This window comes from Podarcis erhardii (genome assembly GCF_964252035.2).
Source record: "Podarcis erhardii genome assembly, chromosome: 13".
Lineage (NCBI taxonomy): Eukaryota > Metazoa > Chordata > Lepidosauria > Squamata > Lacertidae > Podarcis > Podarcis erhardii.
The window spans coordinates 5,297,968-5,321,463 of NC_138502.1; the positions used below are offsets into that span (position 1 = coordinate 5,297,968).

A 23,496-nucleotide genomic window follows, 5' to 3' on the forward strand; every position below is an offset into this window, starting at 1 on the left:
GCTAGGTGTGTTTTTCATTTTGTGGCAGTGAAAGGGCAGCAGGAGGTGAGGTTGCTTCTACTCCTGGAATTGAGGGGCAGAGGTGATGCACATCTGCAGGTTGAGGCTGAAATATGGGGATGAAAGTGTTATTGGGAGGGTCTGTCAGGTTAAGACTATTGGTTGGAGAGACAGGGAGGATGCTGTGGTTCTTAGTCTAGATAAATGTTTCCAAACCGTCTGGGGGCAGATGCACACTTCAGTCATGTACACCAAATTAAGTCAGAACTGAAACATCCTCAAAGCTACCCAAGCATTTCTCCATCAGGAGTGATTGATGGGTCTGCTCATGCCACATGCCACAGACAATTGGCAAAATTGCCACCCCTGGCAGAGTCGATGTGTGGAAGGCCCCAAGGCCAGAGGAGGCAGTCCAGGGCAGCCCTGGACTAGGGGTGGGCAGAGTTTCAGGCTTGCTGGATCAACTTTTGTTTCCTCAAAATGAGAGCCAGGTCCGAAAGCTATACAATTAGAATTAAAGAGTAAGAAGCCTTGAAATTCGTTCTCCGCGCCAGAATTTGCGCACACAAAAAGTCCAGAGTTTGTCAGCTTGTTTCGGCAGCCTGATGTAGGCAGAAGAAGTCACATTTTTGTTGCTCTTGTCAAATAACTGGGAGTCTGAAACCTTGTTGGTCCCGACAGCAGATCTTGAGATCTACCATTAGATCTTGATCTGCTTTCCTTCTGTCGACTTGCCAGGAGCCTTTGGTTTTTAACTTGTTTATGGCACATCACCAGTCTTCCCATGGCTCCCTGTTCAGGAATGACTGATTTGAGAAAGAGAGGGACTGTTTTCCACCGACGCTCTGGGCAGGATGCCTTGCTTGAAAGGTGCAAGTCAACATCCGCGGTTGGGCTGCCTGGGTGTCCCCGGGCCAAATTCAGCCCACTCGCCATCACTTATCCCTACACACCCTCCTTGTGACTCAAAGGGGTCTTTTGATCCTGGTTGGCCCACCTAAGCTTGCCTCCTGGTGGGAAACAGCTAAGAGCCATGGGCTACCCCACCCCACAGGATTTCCTGCAGCTTTTATTCCCAGGGGGTTCCTCGAGTATGTGTGATCCTCTTGCCCGGCAGAGAGTGTGGTTAGCGTAGAGAAAATGGCTGTTCACAGCGCATGTTGCCCAGAGCTGCCACCTTGTCTTATTTTCTGATTCTCTCCTCTTGTTCTCTTCGCTGTGTTTAGAGAGTTGTGAAATACAAGGCATATGTTGGTAATTGGGTCAGACGTTCACTGCTTGGGTGAGTGCAGATGTACATGCATTGATGCGCTTCGGGGGGTTTTTTTGCTCCTGGTCTTGCAGGAAGATGGCCAGAGCCCGTTCACAGTGCCACATTAAGTTGCTCAGCTGTGGCTGTTGTTTGTCACTTGAAAGCCACAGGATCCAGCTGGTGTGGGAGCGGAGGAGCAACCCTCCAGCTCCCTTCTCCATCCTTGTGACAGAAATGTGTGACTTGTAGGGTGTGAGATTATTATTTTCCCCCACCCCCATGCTGGTTTTGCTCATGGATATCTTGGCAGATCTTTTTCTTCTTCTTCCTTTGGAGATGGAGGGTGTGCACACACCCCAGGAGTAAATTATGTGACCCATTCTTCTGCTGCTTCCTCCTCACGACTTCTCGGTTGCCTGCTCCTGGCTCCCAGGTGCTGCTTCGCTCTGAGCTGCAGATGGCTCTGAATGTACTGCGAAATCTGTCGGCAAATTCAGCATCCATCCCCCCCCCCAGCCTCCTACAACCTCTAGCTATGCACCTGCATGGTCTCCCCTAGGGACACGGAGAGTGATGATCCATAAATAACTTTAACCTCTTTCTCCCGTTTCCCAAATGGCGTTCCTTTCCCCTAATTACAAGCCTGGGTTCATCTGTGGGGACCCCGTATCTTCCACCGCCTGCCCGCCCCCCAAGCCCCTTGTCCTTGATTTCGGTTGCAGAAGACTAGGGTGGCAGTCTGGCTGCCAGCTTGCTCAATCGATGATCATCGCTATAGCAATGGGAAACATTTTGTCTCCATGGCAACCACCCAGCTGTGGACCCATAAGGGTGTTTCCATGGTGAAGAGATGCACATCTCTTTCCCATCCCCCCCTTTTTCTTGCTCATCCAATTTCTGAATACTTGAGCCATGGAAAGGGAAGGAAGGGGGGGAGGGGAAGACATTTTGTTCCTCATTGTTTTCTCAAGTGTGATAGCTTTGATAGCTTTTGCTGGCAAAGGAAGGAATTGGGGAGGGGAGAGAGAAAAAGGGGCTGCAATGTGGGTTTGGTTTTGCTAAGCTAGGAGGCAGTGGAGTCGAAAGCATTCCTTGCTCCTTGTGCAAAAATATTTCTGCAATATTTGTATGGCGGCAACTTCCGTCCTTGGTGACCTGAAATTGCATTTAGGTGTTTACTGAACAAATGCTGTCTCTTTTTACCCTTTTTTCTTTTCTTTGTTTTCTAAAAAAAGAGCCATCTTCATGGTGAACACACCTGTGCTATAGTTGATGAGCAATCAGTGCTACGTGCTCCTGTGCATGAAAATGAGAGGGTCTGCTTCAAACCAGTTAATCTGGTTTTGGAGACTTGTGAAGGGGAAAGAGTACATTATTGAGGCATTTTTAGTCATTGGTTTGAAAGTAAATTCAATTCGGGGATGCATTCTGTTGGTTCTCTTATGGGTTCAATTCTGGTATGGGCGGCATATTCACTTTGAGGACCAGCATGCTAAGAGGGTTGGTTTAGAAGCTGAGAGATGTTCAAATCCCCACTTGGCTATATAGCTGACTGCAGGAGTGTTCACACATTACATTCAGCAAGTATACAACCAGGGTGCACCAACAGTATAGCATTATACTCAAAATGTGTAATGTAAGGATTTCTAATATACATAGGGAGGTGTGTGTGTTAATACATCTATAGCTTAACATAAGAGCCTGCTGGATCACGCCAGCAGTCCATCTAGTTCTCACAGTGGCCACTGCTGGAATGTTTGCTGTGGGTTAAACCACAGAGCCTAGGACTTGCTGATCAGAAGGTCGGCGGTTCGAATCCTCGCGACGGGGTGAGCTCCCATTGCTCGGTCCCTGCTTCTGCCAACCTAGCAGTTTGAAAGCACATCAAAGTGCGAGTAGATAAATAGGAACCGCTCCGGCAGGAAGGTAAACGGTGTTTCCGTGTGCTGCTCTGGTTTGCCAGAAGTGGCTTAGTCATGCTGGCCACATGTCCCGGAAGCTGTATGCCGGCTGCCTCCGCCAATAAAGCGCCGCAACCCCAGAGTCGGCCACGACTGGACCTAATGGTCAGGGGTCCCTTTACTTATTACCTTCAATAGCCTTCTGCTTCCTCAATTGACCTGGCTCTCTTTTAATGCCCTCCCAAGTTTAAGAACTTGTAAGGGGCAAAGGGGTCACAAAAGACACAACACATCCAGGTGTTCAGGTCCCCTTTTTTCTGCAGAACCTGCTGACTCAGACACCCTCCACCCACCTCAAGTCTGCGAGGTGTGACCAGCTGGTTCCTTCAGAAAATGCAAGCGCTTCTGAAGTTTTTGATAAGCCCCTTTCTCTCTCTCCCCACCCACTCCTTAGAAGTGGTGAGGACACAGGGGCAGAGGCGGTGACACCTCAAGGGTGCCTATCACGGCTCAGGGTGGAGGTTTTGAAGGTGGCAGCGGGTGCTTTGGATCTGTGCAAAGGTAAGCTTTGCAGAAAGTGGAGTGTCGGTGGTGAGGGAATAGCAATCTTCGTTGCAGGTGCTTCTCTTTTAAGGCAGGCGTAGGAGGGCCCCTGGCAAGCGTTGACAGCTTGAACCGTCAGCCTGTCTCCTCTTCTGATGAGGGGAGGCACACAGCTTGCATCTTAAGCAGGCTCCTTGCACTGCCTTTTGCTTCTAGGCCCGCTGACTGCTGTGCCACTCTCATTGCTCATCGGGCTTCTGTAGGCAAACCGCCTCCTCTTCCTCCCTCTCCTGCTCCTGATCTGTCTTTTCCCCAACCCCCAGCCTATAGAGGCAAAGTGCAGCCCCTTGAAACCTGCTCTCAATGGGTAAAAGCCCAGGGAATGGATGAAGGAAAGGACGGTAACAGAGCATGTGGAGAAGGCCTTTCTTTCTTGTCACAGCCAAGTCCCTGCAAAGCTGAGCGAAAATCACATCTTGGAGGGTCCTTCATACTGGTGGGTTTTCTGTTTGGCTTGTTTTTTGTGGATGCACTTTGCAGTTTTAAGAACACAAAGAAGAGCCTTCTGGATCAGGCCAGTGACCCACCTCCTCCTGTCAGCCAACCAAATGCCTGTGAGAAACCTGCAAGCAGGATTTCAGCACAACAGCATCTTCCCTGTGGTTCCCAGCAAGTGGTAATTCAAGAAGCATGACTGCCTCAGCGAAGGCAGCATTAGCCATTGCGCCTAGTAGCTGTTTATAGCCTTGTCTTCCATTAATTTGTTCAGTCCTCTTTTATAAGCCACCTTGGCTGTCGATCATTGCTGCTGCCTCCTCTGGAGCCGAGTTCCGTAGTTTAACTGTGCATTGCACAAAGAAGTACTTTCTTGGAGTACTGACTCACTAATAGGGAATTAGTGGTGGATTTACACTGCCCTGTTGTCCACACATGGTTCTAATTCACGAGTCGTTCTGCGATGCTTCCTCCACTGCTGAGTCTGGAGGGGAGATCTTGCACTAAAGCACAACAAAAAAGAGGATTTTGTGGTATAAAATCCTGCAGGATTTCATCAGGAAGTTAAGGGACACATGCCGAAAGCCGTGAGCTTAGCCACCCTTTGGGTTGACCCTTATTTTGATTGTGTTGCGTCCTGATTAATTCCCTCTGGGTTCGAGAGCTTTTCTCACTGTTCTGCCTTGCGAAAATGTGATCTGACCTGCTGAGCTGAAGCTCGGTTCAGCAAAACCTTTCTTCCGATTTTCCCGTGCATCTGATCCAATTCAGTGGGTAAGATTGGATTGATTTTATTTTTTATTTCGCAAGGCACAGAATGACAAGAAAAGCGCTCTGACCCAGGGGAAACAGGCTGAGCAAAGGTGGATCAGCCAATCTCCCTCAAAACTCTTGCAGGTGCAAACATGGAAAATGGGTTCACGTATAACTGCCCTGAACACAATGGATGCGTTTGAGCTTCTCATCCTACGCCCCACCCTGCTGTCAAATCATCCTAAAGTCCATTTCTTGAGTAGGAGCCGTGCACTTCCAGGATCACATAATTTTCATGGCCTTTCCACAAGTAATCTGGCTTACCACTCACTGCCTTGCCTCCTGCGTTCTTCCTGCCCTCCCTGCAGCTTCCCTGCCAGTCCATCCTTTTACATCCCTTTCCTTTGTTGCTCCCCACATCCCACACCACTTTCCAACGGTTCTGAGCAACCCCTGGCCCAGACGCTACAGGTTAGATAAATGAAGGTACTATAATAGAAAATGGCTTTAATTGGAAAATAAGCACACAGCATTTGTCAGGCACTCTTCCTCAAGGTGTTTTTTTGGCAGGTGTGGGGTGTACATATAAGGCTACATCCTTCAAATCCGTCATTTTGGAATCTGAAAGCAGTCTTCTTCCAGGAATAAAATTCCTGTCCCTTTAAGAAAAGAACCAGGCTCCAAGCTGGTTAATCATTAATTGTTCCATTTCATTATTGGTTGTAGCCTTCGAAACAAAAGGTCCAGCAAGTCAGTCAGAAGACACACACACACACATCCCTGCCCCACAGTCGCAAATGCTTTGAGGTTTGTGCCTTTAGTCTGCCTCTTAAAAGGGAGGTTAAAAGCTACGGCATGTGCAGAATTCTCCATCTGTAGCTGAATTGAGAAGGCTGCTGTTGCGATGGCTTCTTTAAAAGGATGTGCTAGATATGGCGGTTAACTGGTAATCCATCTTCCACAACGACTCTCCTTAAGAGGAGCGTGCCCTTCAGGTGGGTGATGATATTAAAAGAGAAGCATATGTGTTTGGTATTTAAAACAGCAATTCCTTTGATGAATTCCTTAATAATTTTTTTAAAAAAAAACACAGAACAATTGTTTAAAAGGTGAGCATTGGCATAGGAAGCATCATTAAGCAAACGAATTAAGCTTTCCAAAGCTGCAGTTAGCTGGCTGAAATAAGCACAGGGCTGGGGGATGCCCTTATGTGCTCTTTAAAAGTGAGGTACACAAAGCTTTAGAGGTGCTATTCCTCCACTGTGTCGATGCAATGAGATTGAAATATCCCCCAGCTGGTGCCTTTAACTACCTTTTCAAAGTTGAACATTTAAGCGAACACAAAGCATTCCTGTTTGCTAGACCATACAGGAAGGGACATTCTAAAGTCGGTGCCTTTAAGCAAGGGCCTCTTAAAAGCGAGGTGCGCCACACAACTATAGAGAAAATAAACTTCCACCATTTTATATCCTCTTCGGTATATGTACGGATGCAGAGGGCAGCAAAAAACAGCACCTCTGAAAATACCTCCTAAGACATAGCAAAGTAGCATGACGGATAAGGCTTTGCGCAAAGAGTCTAGGGGCCATTTGTTTACATACACAGTAGACGTAACGTTTCACTCTAGAGTTAGTGCCTTGGGGGAAAAAAAATATTGTCCCATGAGAGATTATGGGCACCTGAGCGTCACGGACGAGAAAGGAACAGAAATCCCGAACAAAAGTCCTGAGTCTCTTGACTGAAGCGTTTTGTACCAGTTGGGCACCTTTAAGACAAGACACCCTTAAAGGCAGACAAGAAAATAAATCTCACAAGAGTGCCACGAGCAATATTTGAAAAGGTGAGAGGCACGTGAGTTTGGAGAGCAGGTGTCTCCAGGTCCTGTAAAGCATACTAAATGTGTGTTTTTTGTAAAACTCGTGTGTTTCTTTGTTTGAGAAGCCCTCTCAAGGAGCCAAGACGCTGCAGAGGACAGGAGCAAATAGTTTGTTCGGTTATGCATTGAAGATGATGGGAGGAGAGCTGAGCCAAGGAGGATTTTGGGAGCTTTGCTATGTTTGGGAACTGCCCCTGGGTCGACGTGGCTGCTCTCCTGAGCTCGATGCAGCTGAGAGTAAGGGGAGTCTTACGTGTTTCCTTTCATTGCAGAGATTTCTGGCATGCTGGTATGGGGCTCATAGCACTGAAAGGTCGTTGCAGGATTTTGACCTCTGCTTGAAGAAGCGTCCATTCCTCGGCACCAGGCTAGAGAGGAAGCGTTTGGCTTTCTTGGTGAGGCTCTCACGCCGGCCCCCGGCCCCTTCCCTGCTGAAGCTATCGCCCTCACGCCGACGGCGGCGCAGCCGTATCTGCCGCACAACGCCTTCAAAGAGCTCCTCTGTGTTGTGATGCAGCGCCGCAGACGTCTCGATGTGCTTGCAGTTCATCATGACAGCTAGGCTGCGGCCCTCTGGTAATGGAGGCAAGAAACATGAGAAAAGTAAACTATACCATGTGTCCAGAGATTAAAAAATTTTGGGAGATGATCCATGAAGAGATGAAAAAATTGGTAAAAGTATCATATATCAAAAGGGCAGAAGCATATTTACTAGGAACCTTGGAGTAACGATATCCCCAAAGACAAAATTATCATTTTTCTGTATGCAACAGCAGCAGTGAGAATGTTGGTAGCCAGTCATTGGAAAGGAAATTATATCCCAACAAAAGGGGAATGGTTATGTAAACTATGCAAGTACCTGTGGTTAGCAAAATTGAAGGATTTAATAAGGCATAAATCAAAAGCTATAATTCAGAAACAATGGGAATGCTTAAATGAATATTTATACAAGCAGGGCTCAAATATGAAAGTTTGGTTGTGCCTAGACTAACCTTGTGAAGAGTATAGAGAACATAAAGATTTGACTGACTATGAAAGAATCTAAGGAAGGGAAATGATTGAAGAACAGATGTAGAGGCGAGCAAGATAAATAAGAGACATGCGGTGGAAGTCTTTTAGAATATTTTAACTAAGTTATATATTGCAATGTTTGAAGCATGAATTTGGTAATATGGGTTACGAAAAGTATTTTTTTTCTTCTTTTGTCTTTTTTAGTTTTTATTTTGGAAAATATGTATATAAATGTGTTTATAGTGTGATGTATTGTTCTTTGTTTTTCTTTTTCTTTTCTTGTAAAATTCAATAAAAAATTAAAAATGAAATGAAAAGGAGAAAAGAAACAAGCAAACAATTCTCGTGGGTTCCTTCTCCTGCCTTGGCCCTTCAGAAAGAACAAATTATTCCAAAATGGTAGACCGGAAGCCACCTGGATGGTGCGCAGGCAATCTCCCCAGTGTTTAGTCTGGCAACTCACCTTCGCGTGAGACCTCCCGGGATCGCGCCAAGTCGCTCTTGTTCCCCACCAGGATAATAGGGGGGTCTGTCCGAGGGCACCCAGCCCGTAGGCTCAGCAGGGTGGGGGGGACCCGTGTGAAGCTGCGGCGATCAGTCACCGAGAAAACCAACAGGAAGGCGTCTCCCGTCTGCAGGCAGGATTCCTGCATCCAGCCTCCGGGATCTCCCTGCGGGAAAAGTTTGCGCGGAGGGAAGAGGTCAAAGTCAGGAAATGTGAGGGCATGTGTGTGTCCAGATCAGGGGCTGCCAACCTTTGTTTGACAGCGAGCATTTTGGGGGAAGTGCCGCGGGCACCAGTCACAAAATGGCCGCCGCTGGGGGGGGGTGTGTGGCATAATAAGACAAAATGGCTTCCCCACCTGAACAAAAGACAGGACCACAATATGGTGGGGGGTAAACCCACTCCTGCCTCCTAAATAGTGCCTGTCATATAATGGGGGGGGCGCGTTGGAAGGGAAATTTACTGAGTGCTTTCACTGGTGTGGGTTATTTGGTGATTCTACTTGTTACGGGCATTTCCTCTGTTAAATATTAGCTAGTAAATAATGCATGTTTTATTTTCCTATATCTGTATGTGATTCCAAAAAAATCAGACACACACACAAATTGTTCTGAAGGGGGGAAAAACAGTTTTGGAAGTCGTAACCAGCAACATGTTAAAAGAGGCAACCTCTTTCTCTCTCTACAAGAGCTATCTGCGTTTTTTGTATATGTGGGTGATATTAAAAAGAATTGCGTTAACCAAAGCTGCAGCTTTTAAATATATTGGAAAGTGTAACAGGTCAATCCAGCATGTTACCAGAGTGAATGTGACAGCGATATTAACCGGGGTGGCTGTTGAATGTTTCCGATCGGTGTGTTTGGATACTGGAAAGTTCAGATAAACAGGAGTGTGTTTTACACTTTATTTTATTACAGTATAATTATTCACATCTCACCTTTAAGGATACGAATCGTTCCAAGGTGACTTTACAACTAAAGTCAAAACACAATAATCAAAATTGCAATCAAGATAATATTGAAACATATAGCAGCTCCTCAGGATCCTTCCCTCGGCCCTTCTGAATTGGCAGCCACGGGAGGGGAGAAGACATGCAGGTATTTGAAAATGGCAGATTTTGATAATCGAGGAATTTGGATAATTGTAATGCAGATAATGGAGGTTCTATTGCTTATTCTCCTTGGCAGTTGGATACACTCCCATGTATTTGCATAATGGCACTGTATGCTGCAATCAAGCCGCCCAAGAATGCTGCCAATTTCCAGAACAATTTGCATATTCGTGCATGTCAGTGGTATACACCCCCGCCTGAATCCCAAACGGCTGTGTTAATTTAATATGGATTTGCATAAATTTGCATACCACTCTCCCTCACTTCAGGGATGCTGTGTAATTTTGGAATGCATTTCCATGCAAACGAGATGCTAAAACAAAACAATAATAAAACAAGGCAATTCCATCCGGTTGTCTAGCTTTGTGTAAATCTTGGATATCATTGCATACGTTCATCATAACCATGCCATGATTTTTTTTTTTTTTTTTTTTTTTGCATACTTTTGCCTTGTTTCCGTTTGCCCCTTGCAGTAACCAAGAGCTGCAGAGAAAACTGCCCTTGCCAACTGGAAATCCCACTCCACAATCTCCAAAACATTCTGATATTGCCTGGCATTGCCCACAATATCCTCTAAGACTTAAGATCTAGAAAACTGGTTCAAATAAACAATAACAACAGAGATTCTCAGAATGCTGGATTTGTAACTCACTGAGAATTTCTGTAGACCTGAAAAATTGTGGAATACCGCAATTTTGAAAACAGAAAACCAGGGCAGATGCTGGAGCCACCGGTGTAAATACTCTCAATCTTGTCAGGATGAAGCCTGCTATGTTCTATGCTAGACTGGTTAGATTGGGGCTGTCACCCATTTAAAGATATATATTACCATTCATGGGGCAATGAATCCACTTTGGAAGATGGGCGACTCACAAAATGCTGTTTCGGGAAGAAGAGTAAATTCCCCTCCCATGCCGCTACGGTCCCAATCCACCCCTTCTGCTCCTGATGGCAGCTGTATGTTAAAACTAAAAGGAATGAGAGATCAAATCACAAGTCTCCATTGTATGGTCCGGTTACGAGTTTTGATTCAGTCATCATGCCTTTGCTTATGAACAAGACAACAGCTTTGAAGACCAGAGCACATTTTCTGTGGGTGGTATTCAGATAAGTCATACCCAAAGTAAACCCACTTGAAAGGAACAAAACATGACGATGTTAGGCCCGTTAATTTCGGTGGGTCTGCACTGAGTAAAACTTCATTGACCATCACCTTTTGTTGTTTCGGATGACAAGTAGTCTGTGTCCCAGCAGCTGCTTATTTTAGAATCAAAGGCGTTCCTTCGTTTGTGTGTAAGAGATAACTCTATACGGTCATGCCTTCCATCTTATGGTTGACGCAACTACTTGCATTAATAATAAATTTTAAAATGTTTCCGGTGTGTTAAATTTTAAAATGTTTCCGGTGTGTTGCAAGTCTTATCAGCTTTTAGATAGGATGAGAAGAGAAGACTCCCTGGAAGAGACCCTGATGTTGGGAAAGATGGAGGGCACAAGGAGAAGGGGACAACAGAGGACAAGATGGTTGGACAGTGTTCTCCAAGCCACCAACATGAGTTTGACCAAACTGCAGGAGGCAGTGGAAGACAGGAGTGCCTGGCGTGCTCTGGTCCAGGGGGTCATGAAGAGTTGGACACGACTAAACGACTCAACAACAACAAAGATGGGATGGAGAACTTCTTACTGTCATATTTCTCGCCCTGCTGGGGATGATGCTCTGGGTACATCCCATCTCAATGGGTAGGAAGGTGACCGAAATGCACCTACCTGGTCCCAGATGTCGTATAATATTAGAGTGACTTCTTCATCATCTACGTAGAAATTTCTTTCGTAGGAATCCTCTGAGGGAATAAAAGAAATGTGGAGAGAGAAAGAAAGGGAGAGAAAAGGAGGTTTAGCATAGCTTGAGTATCACCTTACAAACTATTGCCAGATATGTCTGTACCACTAAATATCCACTTCGTGGCTGATTTGTCAAGTTATATGGGTAGAATGTGACCATATTCTATTCAAAGGAGACCATTAATGGGACTAAATTAGCCATGGCCATTAATTTTGGTGGGTCTGCTCTGAGTAGGACTAGCTACAACCCTATACATTTAATAGTTGGGAAAGTTAAGGGGAGCCTAGGAGAGCCTTCTGGGTATAAATGTGGGGAAGGAATTAGAAAAATGAAATTATTTTTTTTGAGAAACATCTCAAGGTAGTGTAGTTTACCCCTCACCGAGTCACAATTTCCAGCAACCTTTAGCATACAACCTGCCCATTATTTATTTGCAAGCGTGCTTTGAAGGCTTAGTGTGTACGCAGCCTTAGACACAAACACACACTCTATGTATATTATATGATGTCAGGTTTTTAAGATAGCAGCGATTTGAAACTTTTCCAGAAGATCTATCCCAGCTTCCCCTCAGGATTTTAAGAAAATCACTGCAGCAAAGTCAATTCCCACAGCCGTCACTTTGAAATTCTGGCCTAGCTTAAATTCCACACAAAAACCTCCATTTATCTGGAGAGTTTTTACCTTCCCCTTCTTAAACAACAATGCTATGGAAGGCAGAAATTCAACAGGTGAATGGAGAGCAGGATGCTGGACTTGATGGGCCTTTGGTCTGATCCAATATGGCTCTTCTCCTGTCTATTTAAATCAATAAAAATAAAATGAGCACGCCGTTCTCTCCTGTTCCCCTTCTGCTGCATGTATGGCAAGAAAAGCAGGGCCTCTTGAACTTCTGCTGTTTTGCAGAGCGAAATATTGCAACACCATCCCCTGGCATCTTCTGGGCTCACCTGTGTGCTCTTCCTCGTGGTGGGGGCCCCCTCTAAGGCCTCCGAAGATGGCCGCCAAGGTGGTCTTCCCCACCCCGCTCTCGCCAAGCAACATGACTTTGTAAGGGCCGCGTCCTCCTGCAGGGCTGGCCCCCCCAGTGCTTCCCACTTCGGGGGAGCTGGGGGGAGAGTCCAGTTCGTCCACCGCCGACGCCCTCACCAGCTGGTGCTTGATGGGCAAAGGCATGCTCCCACGCCGTGGTCCGGCACCCGCCAGTGCCGAGGGCAACGTCATGGTGGACGGCAAGCTGCGAGAACAGGGGCGAGATGCGCAAGACGGTCAGAGCGTTTCAGCACCAGGACACATCATGCACACAAAACATTTTCAGGTGCAATTCAGGCCACTGAAACCACTCAGGCTCAGGGGTCCGATAAATCCTCACCCTTCAACATTTCTCCAAAGAAAACAGGGACATCCTAAGGAAAAAGTGCGAGCATCCATGCTCAAATCAGAAACCGGGTCGGCTTCTCTAAATCCGGGACTGTCCCTGGAAAATAGGGACACTTGGAGGGTCTGAGGTTTCCTGGGACCCAGATAGCCGAGTTATTTTTGGTCACAACTGCCCCATGCATTTAAAGCACATTTATGCCACTTCATGGCTTCCTCCAAAAGATCCTGGGAACTGTAGGCTACCCCTCCTCACGGAAGCACCATTCGCAGCACCCTTAACAAACTACAGTTCCCAAGATTCTTGAGGGGAAACGATGTGCTTTGAATGGAGTCTTAAATAGTTTTTTAAACCCAGAATGTATTGGTTTTGTGCTGCCGTTTTCATTCTTGTTATTTGCATTTGTATTTTATAACGTTGATTATTTTTATGATACTTGTGTGGTTCTTCTTCACTCACTGGCTCTTTACCACAGAAAAGGACAGTCTGGGAAAGCGAACAGATCCCATTAATTTTACCACAGGGTGTAGAGCAGGGGTCGGCAACCTAAGGCCCATGGGCCACAAGTGGCCCACAGGGGTCGTTTAACCTGCCCACGAGCCGCCCTTGAACCGAGATGCCCGCTCAGCAAGTCCCCACGCGCTGCGCTAAACCGGGGCAGCATGGTGCAGGAACTCGCTTCTGCGGTGCCGGAAATCATGTCTGCGCATGCAGACACTGAAAATCGTGTCTGTGCAGACACAAACGCTGGAAATCATGAGCGTGGGCGCTCACGCGTGCGTGCGATCCCATGGAGGGATCTCCGCTGGAGTGAAAAGGCGAGGAAAACCTTGCCAACCGCTGGTGTAGAGATATCACAAGGTTGTCCAAAGATACTCAGTGTACTCTCTGCCTCAAAATAATGTGTGAAAAAAAGGAATATGGAAATTGTTGTGGGTTTTGTTTGCTTACCCTTTTGTAGCTGAGATGTCCACAAGTATCTCTGAGGAAATCTTGAGTTATCTCTAAATGGTAAACATTATTTTCATCACAGCACCATGCCACACACAGAATACCAACTAGGCTCGTGTGCCAGGCTAATAGCACACATTCTCTGAGGCAATGCCTATGTTCCCACGTGGCATTTTATGGCTAGCAAAATAAAAATATATTCACCAGGGGCATGACAGAGGGAGAAGGAGGGAAGGATGCTGAGTGCACACCATTCATTTACAACCCATTTACCTCTTTAATGTCATGGCTTCTCCCCCCAAAATACTGGGAACTGTAGTTTACCCCCACAGAACTACAATTCCCAGCTCCTTTCATAATGCATAGTTCCCAGCATTCCTCCCTCTCTCTCTCTCTCTCTCTCTCTCTCTCTCTCTCTCTCTCTGTGTGTGTGTGTGTGTGTGTGTTTGAAATCTATGTTATGTATGTAGCCAAAGCATGTGCAATACCGTGTATCTGTTCTGCAGGTTTTCAACATGAACAACACACAATCACGCTTTGGTTAGAAGCACCAAACTCCCCTTCTCTTTCACACACACACACCGTAGAGCTAGAGACACAATAAAGCACATAAACAATGCACATCTCTCTCTCACAAACAAGCACATTTTCTCTACCTCCCTCACTTGCACATTCTCTACTTCACAAACACATTAAAACTTTTTTTAAAAAATAAATTTTTATTAAGATTTTAAAGGTTACAAAGAAAAAAAGAAAAGAGAACAATAACAATGAAAAAGAAAAAACAATACATATGAGAGGAAAAAAACATCATCAAAAAACCGAAAAAGGAAAAAAAGAAATAAAAAAACAAGTCAAACCTTTAACTCACTTACCTGCATTCACTTATTTCCTTGACTTCCTCACGCCTCCCATTTTTGTATTCTAATTCAATTAAATATTCCAGCAAATCCTTCCAACTTTGTTTTTATCCTAATAATTTATCTTAACATATTATAATTTTACCTTCTCTCTTTCACCAAATCACACAAACACATTAAAACTACCCATATTACTGAGTATAAAGACAGGCAGGCAGGCAGACACAATATTCGATGGTCTCTTTGTTTATTCAAAACATTTACACTCTGCCTTTTTTCCATGAGCTCAAGGCAAGTGAAAATAATCACGCAAGTGAAAATAATCAAGCAAGTGAAAATAATGGTGGAATTTGATACATGTCTGTATAGAAGACTGCCAGTTACCAGGGACTGCTGAACTGAAGGAGACCTGGGGTCCCTGGGAGGATGCACCCCTTTTCTCCCAGGAATTACATCAGGGCAGGAAACAGACCAGCTTGGCCCCATCCATTGGCCAGTGAAGGTTCAGCTGCTCAAACACTTGCTTTCCTCCTCCCTCCCCATTCATTATTCCTTTTGGATCATGACTCAAGATTATGAACCTGCAGGCAGGGACTGGTGTACTTTTTAATATACGTACAGTGCTTTAAAAATTGTGGGTACTTTGTAAGTGTCAAATGAAAATTCAAAAACGTAATAATATTTCTACTAAACAAGTGAGCATGGGGCAGCAGGCTTAGTTTGGAATTTTAATTAACAATTTAATCGCCTTCAATGAAGCAGCCATAAAACACTAAGAAGAGAAACAGTACAGCAATCATTAAATTAATTAAACGTAATTAAACCATAGCAATTGCTACGGCTTTTATCCAATGCTAGTCCTGCTGGGTCATTGAAGTGAATGGACATTACTTAGGTTAGTGGGTCTAATCTAGCTGGATACAACTTGTCACTTCCAAAAACGGAGCAACAATTTATATCCGTCCTCCCTCAAAAGAGATAAGATTTTGGAGTGTCATAAGTAAAGCCATTTGAGAAGCTACGAGGCAGGCCTCCCTTTGGAGGGAGCCACTGAAAAAGGCCTTTTCCCTTTTCCAAATCAGGAATATTTCTGGGCGATACAGCACACAGAGGAGGATCTCTGATTATGATGATCTTGATAGGAAAGCAGGTTCCCATAGGAAAACGTGGGTCAAATCTCTTTCTCTGCTCCACGGGAAATAAATGGCTTTTCAGAGACACCCGGTCTTCAGGCTTCAGTGTCTGAATTGGCACACAGAATTTTCACCCGGGTTGACCCTTGCGTAGTTTGACATGTGTGGCGGGATATTGCCATCCCTCACAGCTTGACTTGCTTTCTTGAGCTATCAGGCACCTGGGAGTCTGTTTCTGTTCTACAGTTGTGGTTTGCATATGGGCCTCTCTCTTTCTAAGTCAGGGGAGTATGAGTAAGTGAAGCTGCTCCCCCAGCCCTCTGCTTTTTTCTTTCTCCCTTGCAGACCTCCTGTTCTGCAATACAGACAGAAATTCAACTGGCAGAGCTTTCTCTAGGTTGGAGATGCAGTAACGGAATACACTTTGCCTGGTGTGCAGTTTGTACAAAGCAGAGGAGGAGCTTTGCTGGGGTAGGGGGTGGGGTGGCCATCTTAAAAGGACAGGTGGGAACAGCATCCTGGCTTTGGGCAGAAAAGTGGACTGCTTTTACAGCTTTCTAATTCTACACAACACAGCAATAAACACACCTTCGGGAACAGCCAGGGCCTGCCAATAAAACCCACACGCGGTCCCCTGCTTAGAAGCATGTACAAATAGAACGAGAGAGAGAGAGAGCAAACACAAACGCCTTCAGCTCACATAGGACAGACACACCCACAGAAAAAAAAGACACCAGCACCGACACCAGCCCAGGGAGACAATGTCAGTTTGACACCAATACACAACAGGACTGCATCTCATGTGCATGTGGTCCCTGGGGAAACACACCAATACTTGTGGCAGTGTCACAATGCAGGCACACTCACACCAGCACGATCGCCATGTGCCTGCAAATGCCATGCATGCTTGGGTTAAAACTATATCCTCATTTGATCCACCTGATGGGTTCAGTAGACACCGAAACACAGAGGCAGCCAAAACTAACAGGTTCGCTGTGTACGCACATCAACAAAGGGCATGTGAGCACACGCAACTGCACACCGTGTGTATTGACTGCATTTATAGCCCAGCCCACCTTCCTCCCAAAGGAGCCGAGGGTAGCAAACAAGGAGTTAAACAATAAGCATATCTTGAAAACGATTCTGACACAGATGCAAAGTGGGAAAGACTTCAGATTCAAAGGCTTGTTGAAGATGTTCGGGTTCAGCAAGCACCGAGAAGACAACAGAGATGGTGCACATCTGATGGTCAAGGACAAGACATTCCAAAGGGCAGGTGGAACAACACTAAAAGTCCAATTTCTTCATCCGGTCTGGCCTTGACCGGATGGATACTGGAATCAACAGGGGAAACCTACATGACCTGAAGGTGTTGCTGTGTAATGCCAGGTCAATGAGGAATAAAACCACTGCCATCCACGACCTGATTGTGGATGGAGGACTTGACCTGGCATGTGTGACAGAGACCTGGTTGGAGGAAGCAGATGGGCCTGTCCTTGCCGCTGCTTGCCCACCAGGTTTCTCTTACGCACAGCAACCCAGGTCATGTGGGCGGGGAGGGGGGGTTGCAGTGATTTTTAGGAAGTCACTAGCTTGCACCAGGCGTCCTACTGGGAAGATCCAGTTTTCTGAGTGCATGTTCTGGAAGTTGGGCAATAGGGGCAGTACAGGATTCCTTTTGGTGTACCGACCTCCCCGCTGCACCAAGGATTCCCTGTCTGAGCTGCTTCAGGTCGTGGCGGATTTTCTCCTGGAGACACCTAGTTTGGTTGTCCTAGGGGATTTTAACATCCATGCCGACACGACCTTACAAGGGGCTGCTCGGGACTTCGTGGAAAGCATGGCCTCCATGGGGCTGTCCCTGAATAAGTTTGGCCCAACTCATAGTCATGGACATGCCTTAGACCTGGTGTTCACCTCTAGTGACGTGGGTGATCTGACACTAAGTAAAAGTGAAACAAAAGAAGTGCCATGGTCAGATCACTTCCTGGTGCAACTGGACTTCTCCGCGACCCTTCCCCTCTGCAGGGAGGTGGGACCAATTCGGATGGTCCGCCCTCGCCACTTAATGGATCCAAATGGTTTCCAGAGAGTGGTAGGGGATGCCTTATCCCATGTTGATGGCCTTTCAGCTGATTCCCTGGTGGCCCGCTGGAATGCGGAGTTAACCAGGGCTATCGACTGTCTGGCTCCGAAGCGCCCTCTCCGATTGCATGGAGCCCGGACAGCTCCGTGGTTTTCTTCGGAGCTGAGGGCGATGAAACAATCGCTGAGACGGCTAGAGCGTCGGTGGCAAAAAACTCACTCCGAATCTGACCGGACACAGGTTAGAGCTCAACGTCGAGCCTACCAAGTGGCGATAGCGACGGCGAAGAAGACTTTCTTCACCGCCTCTATTGCATCTGCAGAAAATAGTAGCGGGAGACTTTTTCAGGTGGTTCGTAATTTAACGGAACCACCTTTACCACCGGGGCTTTGTAAAGACCCCAAGATCTCCTGCAACGATTTTGCAAAGTTTTTTGCAGATAAAATCACTCATATTCGGAAGGAGCTAGACACCACCGTGGGAGCAGGGCTGGGGCGGGAGAGTGCTAGAGCTCTGTCTGGTCAAGTTGCATGGAATCGATTTCAATCCATTACCCCCGAGGATGTGGACAGGCTGCTTGGACGCGTGAAACCAACCACCTGTCTCCTGGATCCTTGCCCATCCTGGCTAATAAAAGCAAGCCGGGAAGGGCTGGGCGATGGGCTCTGCGGGGTGGTGAATGCTTCCCTCTGTGAGGGAGCATTCCCAGATCCGCTGAAAGAGGCGGTCATCAAACCGCTTCTTAAAAAACCATCTTTAGACCCGGCCAGTATGGCCAACTATCGCCCAGTCTCAAATCTGCCATTCTTGGGCAAGGTGATTGAGCGCGTGGTTGCTGAACAACTCCAGGCACGCCTGGAGGATGCGGACCATTTGGATCCCTTCCAATCGGGATTCAGGCCTCATCATGGGACTGAAACTGCCTTGGTCGCACTGGTTGATGATCTCCGGCGAGCTAGGGACAAAGGTGAGAGCTGTTTCCTAGTTCTGCTGGATCTCTCAGCGGCCTTTGATACAATCGACCATAACATCCTTCTGGACCGTCTAGAGGGGCTGGGAGCTGGGGGCACTGTTATACAGTGGTTTCGCTCCTTCCTCCTGGGCCGTGTTCAGAAAGTGGTGGTGGGGGATGAGTGTTCAGACCCCTGGGCCCTCACTTGTGGGGTGCCTCAGGGTTCCGTCCTCTCCCCCATGCTTTTTAACATCTATATGAAGCCGCTGGGAGAGATCATCAGGGGGTTTGGACTGGGTGTCCATCAATATGCCTTCAGGCGGTGAAGGTCCTGTGTGAGTGCCTGGAGGCGGTTGGAGGATGGATGGCGGCTAATGGATTGAGGTTGAATCCTGACAAGACAGAAGTACTGTTTTTGGGGGACAGGGGGCGGGCTGGTGTGGAGGACTCCCTGGTCCTGAATGGGGTAACTGTGCCCCTGAAGGACCAGGTGCGCAGCCTGGGAGTCATTTTGGACTCACAGCTGTCCATGGAGGCGCAGGTCAATTCTGTATCCAGGGCAGCTGTCTACCAACTCCACCTGGTACGCAGGCTGAGACCCTACCTGCCCGCGGACTGTCTCGCCAGAGTGGTGCATGCTCTAGTTATCTCCCGCTTGGACTACTGCAATGCGCTCTACGTGGGGCTACCTTTGAAGGTGACTCGGAAACTACAACTAATCCAGAATGCGGCAGCTAGACTGGTGACTGGGGGCAGCCGCCGAGACCACATAACACCGGTCTTGAAAGACCTACATTGGCTCCCAGTACATTTCCGAGCACAATTCAAAGTGCTGGTGTTGACCTTTAAAGCCCTAAACGGCCTCGGCCCAGTATACCTGAAGGAGCGTCTCCACCCCCATCGTTCTGCCCGGACGCTGAGGTCCAGCGCCGAGGGCCTTCTGGCGGTTCCCTCATTACGAGAAGCAAAGCTACAGGGAACCAGGCAGAGGGCCTTCTCGGTAGTGGCACCCGCCTTGTGGAACGCCCTCCCATCAGATGTCAAAGCGATAAATAACTACCTGACATTCAGAAGACATCTTAAGGCAGCCCTGTTCAGGGAAGTTTTTAATCTGTGATATTTTAGTGTATTTCTGGTTTTTATGGAAGCCGCCCAGAGTGGCTGGGGAAACCCAGCCAGATGGGCGGGGTACAAATAATAAATTATTATTATTATTATTATTATTTTGCGGAATGGACCTCCTGATAAGGTGGTGCCTGCAGGAAGCCCTCAGCTGTAGATCTAGTGGGTGTATAAGGGGTGAGACAATATTTCAGGTGTCCTGGTCCCACACTGTGTATAGACCAAACTAGCACCTTGAACTTATAGCCTGGTAGCTAATTGTACCACCCCTAGAGAATACTGGGAACTTTAGTTTACCCCTAACAGAGCTGCAATTCCACTTGTCAAACTACAGTTCCCAGGATTCTATGGGAGAAGCCATATGCACCGTGCGTACACAGCTTCAGACTCAAAACATAGCTAAGGTTTAAGTAGGCATCACAATGCATCTCTCAGGCACCCAAATATGTGATGCATAGGTTGTCTACTGAACACTGAAGGAATATGGAAGCATGCACAGTAACGCCACACAGACACATCGACATTCCTCACTCTGTGAGCCTAAAAGCAGAGATAATACCATTCCAAACATCAATACTTACACAAACCTCATTATCCTCCATTTCATTGACTACTGGAATGACAGGCGTCTACGGCATGTCACTCACGACCCCGTGAGCCGCAAGAACAAAGAGCCAACCCAAATATAGCTGCACCATCGGGGCATGGGATAGAATCACAGAACTGTAGGGTTGGGAGGGACCCCAGGGGTCATCTAGTCCAACCCCCTGCAATGCAGAGATCCAGTGGTAAAGAATCCCTCACAGATCTCTGCCATCCAATCTCTGTTTAAAGCATGCGAGGAAGGAGATTCCACCACCTTCTGAGGGAGTCCATTCCACTGTCAAACGCTTCTTCCTAATATTTAGCTGGAAGCTCCTTTTGTTGCAATTTGAATCCATTGGTTCAGTTCCTACGCTTTAGATATTTGAAGATGGCTATCTTATCACCTCTCAGTCTTCTCTTCTCCAAGCTAAGAACATGCAACTCCCTCAACCATTCTTCATAAGGCTTGGTTTCCAGACCCTTTGTCAAAGCAGTGTTGTGTACTGCAACAACTTCTGCATGGGGACCCATGGCACACTCGCTGTGGAAGCACCAATCTCACCGATGGCACAGACACACTCTTTTATCCGCACGAGCCCTCTCGCTCCTTACGACCGCTGCTTACAAGCGAGGTTACGCGCACCCACACCCAGTGCAGACAATGTGCGTGTCCTCAAACACCACCATAAAACCAGGAACACGAACATTAAATTGTACTTTTGGCTGTTGCACACCAAAGCACATGCCAATAATTTCTCCCAGTTTGCAGCTCTGAGCGGTGGGAGGAAACCGGTTGCCTAAAGGGGTCAACCAGTGCAGCTACCACATTAGACAACTTACGAGAAACTCGTGAACATTGTGACAACACTGGCGAGCACTGCACATCAGACCCATCTGATTTGACTGGTTTCTTACTTGGAGGCAAAATCCACCACGCACCATAAAGGCAAATTAAGCTGAGCTGAGATGGACCGTCTGAATTGTATTCTCGGTGGTACTCCGTTGTCTGAAGGAGACCACCATGTGGTGGGTTTGATCATCTCCCTTTACCCCCACCCCCCACTCCACCCCCCAGCTTGCCAATATCTACCTTGCTGGAAGTGTTGGAATCCTTTAGGCAATTAGCTTCCTCTGGGTAGCTTTGCCGACCAATCTGGTATTTATGGGAGCAAGATGGAATAGAGTTCGAATATCCGCAATTGTTTCGTGCAAAATTCCAAGTCAGAAAAGTGCGCTGGCTGGCACATCAGTTTAATAACCGCTTAGATTGTGGCAGGAGCGTTTGCAGTCAGCCTACTTTGTCGGATGCCCGAGTCAAAGATGGGGGCTTTTGACTGTCAGGGCTCTCTCGCCGAGGCACCAACAACTCATGTCTCCGACAGAGTCACTCATGCTCTGCCATGTTCTCTGCTCATACCCACGCCGGCTGGCACACTCATCAGTGCAACGTCTTGGCACACGCTGTCTCTCACAGACATCTGTTGGAGACACGGCGACAAAGGCACAATACCCTGTGGAGGGGACAAACCCCTGGCTCCCACCCCCCCACACACACAGCAGAAAGCCTTTATACCCAGCTTACCGCTTGCTTTTGAATGGTGGTAGGTAAAATGGGGGCCTTTCGCCCCTTCGAAGATCTGCCTCCCTCCTCCTGCTCCCTCTCTTTGCCTCCAGAGCTGTCAGCTAAGCCCCCCTTTTAAAACCCCTTCCCCTCCCTTATTAAATACAAAAAAGCAGGAAAAATAAATAATCCAAACAAACCTGGGGATGCCCCGCCCTGGAGGAGAGTCGCACATGTTTGGAAACTGCGAGGCCGGTCCGTGTCCCCAAGCCCACCTTGTTCGCGAAACGAACAGAGGCGAGGATGCCAAATTTTGGAGGGGATCCCAGGTTATGCCCACGGCTCCCTGCAGCCCAAATGTGGAGGGAGGAAGGAAAGAAGGAAGGAAGGGGGAGAATTAGCAGCAGGGATGTGTTTAGATGATAGGCAGGTGGACCTAGGCGAAGGGGGTGTGTTTATGGAGAGGGGAGAGCATGGAGGGGGGGAGAGAGAAAGAGGGAGAGAGAAAGAGGCTGTAAATGATTGGAGGATGGATGGAGAGGGAGGGAGGGAGGGAGGGGGAGGGAGGGGGAGAAAGGTGCACGGAGGGAGGCACAGCCAGATGGGAAGCAAGATTAGGGCATGTATATGGGGGATTAAGAAAGCCTATGTGTCTGTGGATGGGTTGGCAAATTGCTAGGCAGGAACATTTGCACTGGGAACGGATCAATAGGCTGATTAATCTTAGGGGGACGAGGGTGCTGGTGGATGGAGGGAGGAGAAGAGAGACAGGCAAAGGAGGAGAACACACACACACATCTATTCTGCTAGAAAACTCAGCTATAAAACCCAACATGATGAAAGGGTGTAAAAAGACATAGCATGGGCTTTGTTTTCCCTCCACGTTGGAGGCTGTGTGTCTCTGAACGCCAGTTGCTGAGGGAATCACAACTGGGGAGAGCACTGTGGCATCCAGGTCTTGCTTGTGTGGCTTCCTAGAGGCCTCTGCTTGGCCACTGTGTGAGAAAAGGATGCTGGGCCATTGGCAGGATCCTGCAGGGGTCTCCTTCGGTCCTTAACACCTTTCAGAATTGGGCTTGGAGGTTACACACCCACCAGCCCCTTCCCCCTGACCAGTGTCCACAAAGAGGGTGCCAAAAGTGGAGGTAAGGTGCCTTGCGGTGAAACTGCCTGCAGGCGACTCAAGGAAGTGAGCCATGCTGCGCACTGTAGGTAGAGCAATGTAGAATTAACGATAGAGGTATCTTCTTCTTCTTTGGCGATCACTCGTAGCCGAGTAAGGTTGTCTTCCATAAACATGGTTTTAACAATGAGTCCATAAGTGACTGTGGAGGCCAATTCTGGATCCACAAATCCTTCCACAGTGGGGACATTGGTTTCCGGGCAGGAGCTGATCATGGTGTGGATTTGCCAAGCGTGCCTTCCTCCTAGCACGTTTCTCTCTTGCGTCCTGAGTTCGAGTGTCTTCAAAGCCCATGTCCCCTTTGGTAAAGGCTGTTCTCCAACTGGAGCGCTCGCAGGCCAGTGATTCCCAATTGTTGGCATTTATACTACATTTTTTAAGATTTGCCTTGAGACAGT

General features: G+C 47.4%; 1 protein-coding gene across 3 annotated transcripts; it reads right to left on the reverse strand.

Annotated features, from left to right (window-relative positions):
• Positions 1-5,434: 5,434 nt before the first annotated feature.
• REM2 (RRAD and GEM like GTPase 2) lies at positions 5,435-22,827 on the reverse strand. 3 transcript variants are annotated; one of them, XM_081836930.1, is made up of 5 exons: positions 22,116-22,827; positions 12,238-12,524; positions 11,215-11,288; positions 8,295-8,502; positions 5,435-7,393 (listed from the first exon to the last, which is right to left on the reverse strand). In XM_081836930.1, exons 1-5 carry the CDS (start codon positions 22,148-22,150, stop codon positions 7,119-7,121), a joined length of 879 nt encoding a protein of 292 aa, XP_081693056.1. In that variant the 5' UTR covers positions 22,151-22,827; the 3' UTR covers positions 5,435-7,118. The 3 variants fall into 3 exon arrangements, with proteins under 3 accessions (XP_081693056.1, XP_081693057.1, XP_081693055.1); XM_081836931.1 differs by lacking the exon at positions 22,116-22,827 and adding an exon at positions 21,937-22,019; XM_081836929.1 differs by lacking the exon at positions 22,116-22,827 and adding an exon at positions 12,660-13,187.
• Positions 22,828-23,496: the final 669 nt, after the last annotated feature.